This window comes from Olea europaea, unplaced genomic scaffold, assembly GCF_002742605.1.
Source record: "Olea europaea var. sylvestris unplaced genomic scaffold, O_europaea_v1 scaffold1896, whole genome shotgun sequence".
Taxonomy (NCBI): domain Eukaryota; kingdom Viridiplantae; phylum Streptophyta; class Magnoliopsida; order Lamiales; family Oleaceae; genus Olea; species Olea europaea.
In genome coordinates this window covers 129122-135155 of record NW_019236764.1, presented here as the reverse complement: position 1 = coordinate 135155, position 6034 = coordinate 129122, and the positions used below count along the sequence as shown (strand labels likewise).

At 30.8% G+C, this 6034-nt stretch overlaps 1 protein-coding gene across 1 annotated transcript; it reads left to right on the top strand.

The window, feature by feature from the left end:
- Positions 1 to 156: 156 nt before the first annotated feature.
- On the top strand, positions 157 to 2430 carry LOC111378890 (salicylic acid-binding protein 2-like). The gene is made up of 3 exons (XM_023002170.1): positions 157 to 574; positions 1147 to 1284; positions 1578 to 2430. The coding sequence occupies exons 1-3, from the start codon at positions 164 to 166 to the stop codon at positions 2037 to 2039; spliced, it is 1011 nt and encodes a 336-aa protein (XP_022857938.1). The 5' UTR covers positions 157 to 163; the 3' UTR covers positions 2040 to 2430.
- Positions 2431 to 6034: the final 3604 nt, after the last annotated feature.

Genomic DNA, 6034 nt, shown 5'->3' with positions numbered 1-6034 from the left:
AAAAAAAAAAAAAAAAAAAAAAAAAAAGGTCTCTCTTTCTCTAACATCTCTGGACAAAATATACGGATCATCTCTTTGTAGACAACCACACATTGCTTTACTTCTCTAGATAAGATGTCAAATCCCTCTTTCTATATCACAGGACATCACTCTATTTATACAGATGTTTGTCTGGATAAGAAATATACCAAGCAAAAGAAAAATGACAGGTGAAAATCAACAAAAACATTTTGTTCTAGTGCATGGTATGTGCCATGGAGCTTGGTGCTGGTACAGGTTACAATCACTGCTGGAGGCGGAGGGCCACCGCGTCACGGCGATGGATCTCGCAGCCTCGGGCATCAATCCAAGAAGCATAGATGAGATTCGTACATTTTCCGACTATACACAGCCGTTGTTCGAGGTAATGGAGTCGATTCCACCAGACGAAAAGGTAGTTCTAGTTGGACATAGTCTTGGTGGCATGAACATTGCTGCTGCAATGGAGAAATACCCTCAAAAGATTTCTGTTGCTGTTTTTATTGCGGCTTCCATGCCCGATACTGTACATAGGCCAATTTATCTTTTTGAAAAGGTAAAATTGTGTCTGCACTTAGAAATAGCTTATTATTCTAGAACTGAAAAGTATTAGGAAAAAATTGGTAATTAATTTTTTTTTACTCGTTTTAATAAAATTCAGAAATTTACGAAATTTAAGGTTTTGTTTGTCTTTCTTTCTTTCACATTTTACCACGTTATTTTTTCTACAGTTTCATTTTCAACCACACATTTTTCATTAAAATAATATTATACGTAAATCAAAAACTTTTTTTTTTTATTTTTAACCACATATTTCAACATCAATCACTATTTCATAATACATTGCACAAAAATAATGAGGGCACAAGCAAGCACTAAAGAAAAACTTCAACTAAATACGACAATTTTGATTAGAAATTGTATTGCAAACATTGTTATGAACTTCAACAAAAAAGATTAACATAATTTTCAGACCAGTTACTAGAGATGAAATTATTTATTTTTATAAAAAAATAACAGAATAAAGATGACAAATTATTTTGAAGTAAAATTTACTTCAGGAAACAAAGTGATCTTGTTTTTGTCGATAAATTTCACTTAAATTACTTGCATTAACTTGCTTGGCAGGAGTTTGAAGGGATCTCGGATGATGATGTTATGGACAATAAAATCATACCGATTGGTAGACCTGAAGATCATCTTCTAGCTAATCTCTTTGGCCCCAAGTACATATCATCCAAAGTATATCAACTCTGCCCTCCTGAGGTAAAAAGAATATAAGACCAATGGTAATTAGATATAAAAAAATTTCAAAAGGAGTTGATGTGAACTGAAAGATTCTGTTTTTTCAGTTTTTATCAAACATAAAGGTAAAAACAGTGCACTACCATATTTTTCAAGTTAAGTTTCCACTAACTTAGCAAACTAAATGCCTGAAATAAAAATATAGATATTTATAGTTTAATGACTAACTTACAAAAAAGGAATATTTGAGTGATCAAAGTGAAACACTTTTATACATTGAGTGACCAACAAGTGTTTTCATTTTATTATGGTAGGATGTGGTGTTAGCAAAAGCGTTGTTGAGGCCGACCTTATTTTATTCGAAAGATTTTTCAAAGATGAGCCCATTTTCCAATGAAAGGTATGGATCTGTAAAGCGTGCTTACATCATAACCAGCAAAGATAAAACCTTAAAAGTAAAGTTCCAACATTGGCTAATTAAAAATGCCGGAGCGACAATAGTCAAAGAGATAGATACTGATCACATGGCAATGATATCAAAGCCTCATACGCTTTGTCAGTATTTATTGGATATAGCTTGGGATGGTAAAGGCCCTCGTCCAAGCTCCGCCAAGACATTTACCGTCATGTCCCTACCCCAATCACCACTTAAGGCGGGGTGGAGCAAGGCGGGGAGAGGTGAGGCAATCTTCCAATCTATTTATTACACCATTCATATATTATTTTTAATTTTAGTTTTAGTTTTAATTTTAAAGTTATTTTTATTTAAGTTCTAGGGTAGTTTAAATATTGGGCTTGGTGATCGGTTTAGTTGGACAAAAGGTAATTTTGAATACGTCTCGATCCCAATCCCAATCCCAATCCCGATCCCGGTCTCCATCTCCATCTCCATCTCCAAATTGACATCCATAGATGTAGCAAGCAATTTAAGTCTTGTCTCAAAATAAGGGTTTTTGGCCTACAAAGCCCCCAAATTGTATGCTTGTTTGTCATAGGCTCTACCATCACAATTGTGTCTTGTATGTTTTTATCTTATTTTGTTTCGTTGGAATTTTCAGGAATAAAAATTCTAGAAATTTGCCTTCTTTAAATAAAAAAATACTGTTTGTTACGATATAAATTACAAATCCTACTTTCATATTGAAATGAATGCAACATTTGATACTATGCAATTTTGCAAATCTGAGATTAGTTTGTAACATCAATGACCTCGGATATTCATGTTATAGAACATATAATGTTCTCATTGGATTCTAAGTATTACATATAATAGCAATGTAATGTTGATTCTATGATGTATCCACGCCACGTGAAACAATGTGCAAAGTCAGGTTTGATTACAGCCTTTTTTTTTTTTTTTTTTTTCAAATTTCGAGTTCAATAAAATACAGATAATATTCAAGTTGACAAAGTTCATATTCAAAATAAACACTATAAATCTTAAATATAATAGTCGCTATTGGTAGACAACATTGATTATTAGGATTAGCAAGGTTTTTTGTGTTTTTTCCTTTGATATTTTCACAAAAGTTGTAACCCCCACATTTCAATTTATTATAATATATAGATTTTTAAATTTGTTCAGTTGAACATGTTATATCTTTTTATATTTATTTTTATCAATATAATATCAATTTGAAAAAGTAGCATAATGATATATATAAATTAGTCAAGTTTGATAAGACTTGTACAATTGAGGATACTAGAAAATATGTCACATCCTTCTATTTGAAGCAAGTTGAAACCTAACCTTTAAAAAAAAAAAAATCACAGGGCGGGTTCGGGGCGGGGCGGGGTAAATTGTCATCACTAGTCATGTGCAAATGATAACCTACCAGTTTATGTATTTTGTCAATTCAAATTTAATTTCTTCTTTTTTTTTAAATAAATAAAAATCAACTTGGCTACAAATGCATGTCCTTGATGTTAGTTTGATATTAACCACTCGAGTAGATTTATTTGTACTCGTGACATTTTGAAATAAAAATATCAATTTACTTTTTAATAAATTATTTGTATTAATTTGAGCTTAAAGATTCGATTTATGATTGAATCTAAAATTTATTGTCCACACTCGGTAAATAAAGACAGACACTTTATTTTGATAAGATTGTCTCAATTTTATTAAAGTTAATCTTGACTTTGGTGATAAAATTGATTGTACATTTTTGAAATGTACTGAAATGGACCACGTGAAATTAATTAATGGAATTGGCCTCATAAATTTGATTTCACTTGACTATTGTACACAGTACACCAATCCTGAATGGGTAGTGAACTTTGATTACTAACTTTAAGTTTTTTAAGGTATCAATGAGTGAGATTAAATTGCTAATCAATATATCGGTGCCTTGTAAATTATATTGAAATAATTGGAGAATATATATTTGCGATATTGAATCCATAACCTATTTAATAGGTACGATCATGACTTCAAGAGATTTTCTAGCGGACAGTTGAATCTAAGTTCAATAATTCGACGTCAACTGTTGAATTAAAATTGTGAAATGATTACATAAAACTGTCAAATTGGAAAAATAAGATTGTCGATTTAATGTGTATTTGGAAAAAAAAGCATTTTGATCATTTTACCTTTTTCCAAATAATCAACGTGGTTAACAAGTATAACATGTAAGAACAATATGTCAGAGGGAATAATAGTTTCAGTAATTGCAATTAAGTTAAGAGTGCAATCTTGTTCTTTCATAGAAATAGAGCGTGATTAATAAATTATCTAGACTGGTCAAGGGTTGACCGGGTCAAAGACTAATTTATAGGAGTTTATTTAATTGGGTCCATTTGATCCCTTCGATGACTTCAAAATAAGAATCGAAATAAATTATAAGAGTTATAATTCATTATTATTAACTGTAGAAAGATAAATTAATTAAATCGGAATGTGTCACACATGTACCATTTAAGATATGGAAGACTTTGATTTGGATGGGAATTAAAAGTGTCATTTTTATTTATGATCTTTATCCAATCAAAAGAAAGGATTCTTTTGGGATTGTTATACCTCATAATCAAATCTATATTATAAAGAAACTTACATTAGAGTTTAATTAATAGCAAGATCATAATAATTCTAGTGCCCACATATAAAAGAACTCCACAAATTTTGAATTCTTAATGAACAATGGGGAAGCCAAAAGGTTTGAAGGTGAATCAAGAAGATCAAACAAGAAGGAGACTCGAGGGTGGAATCGAGAAGATCAAAGATCAAAGATCAAAGGAATTTTTATAAAGCACCCTATAAGGGTAATTCCTAAAATGCCTATATGTTTATCAATGTTCCATAATTATTTTAATCCCGTCAAAAAACAATATAATAAAATCCTTATATTTTTTCAACAATTGGTATCAAAACATTGGTTATAATACACTACCTCACGGGCACGTATGGGACAGAAAATCCGCTCTGAACCAGACTCATTGTGCGCTGCAGTTATTTTGTGTATCAAGAATTGAATAATTTCAGATTATGCATGTGTCAGTAAAGCGCAATGTTAGGATTATGTGACTTATTTTGTTATTGAATAATGATGTTTTATTGAACAAATTTATGAACTTAGAATTTTGTTGTAAAATCATGTATTGATGAATATGTACCAAAGGTGGTGGATTATGACTCCATGTTCTCCCCTTTGATTTTAATTTTTGAAATAGAATTAGGGTTTGTATTTTTTCTTGAGGTTGCTACTCACTCCAGCGATTTCTTTTGTTTTAGCCGCTGCGATGAAATTCCATTGATTGGTAGGGTTGTTGAAAATCAATGAATGGGCTAGATTTTTAATGGGTACTAGATTGTGAAATGGGCTGTAATTAATTGAATTTGGGTTAAACCAATTATCAAGGAAAAAATTCATAACTAAGAAATTAAATACCATTCATTTCAAAACTAAGAACAAACGTTTCAAATTTCAAAAATCATATATTTATTAAAATTTATTTATAATTTAATTAATTAATTATATTTTATTAATTAAATATATTAAGCTCACAAATCTATACAATTTAGTTACAAATTAACGATTTAGTAAGTCACATATTATTTTTCGGTCTCAAATTAGAATTTTTATATCATAAATTACTTTATGATCAAAATTCAAAAATTTTATAAGTTACAATTTGTTTATCGATCATAAATAAAAAATTTATAAGCTACAATTTATTTATAGGTCACAAATCACAAATATTATAAGTTGTAACTTATCATACAGTCACAAATTAACAATTTTTTAGGTCACACATTATTTTTTAATCGTAATTTATATTTTTTATTGGTCATATAGTGTTTATTTGGTCACATACTTTTTATTGGGTTACACATTAACCAATTTTTTGGTCACAATTAATCAAATCATTTGTTACCATCACCAACATTTGTGTGCACCATCTCACCACTGTCACAGCCTCATCACCACCAAAATCCCCGTCACCAGAATCACTGCTAAACCACCACTGCTGATGCCACGACCATCACGGTGGAGAACAAAGTGTGGTCGGAGAGGATGTGATATCCAATGATCCCTTCGCCGCTACAAAGCTCATAGTAGCATGTGGCATATAGATCGTCGCTCACAGCGGTATTGTGCAATCTCATCTATGTGTTGTCGGGGTCGCCTCTGCTGGAGGCATCGAAAGGTATGGGGTCAGAGATGTCACTAGGAAAGAGAGAGATTGATAGATGAGTGGAGTATTTTAATTTTGAATAAAAACCTAATTTTATTATTTCTTTAATTAAATTGTGGATGAATGTTATTGAATA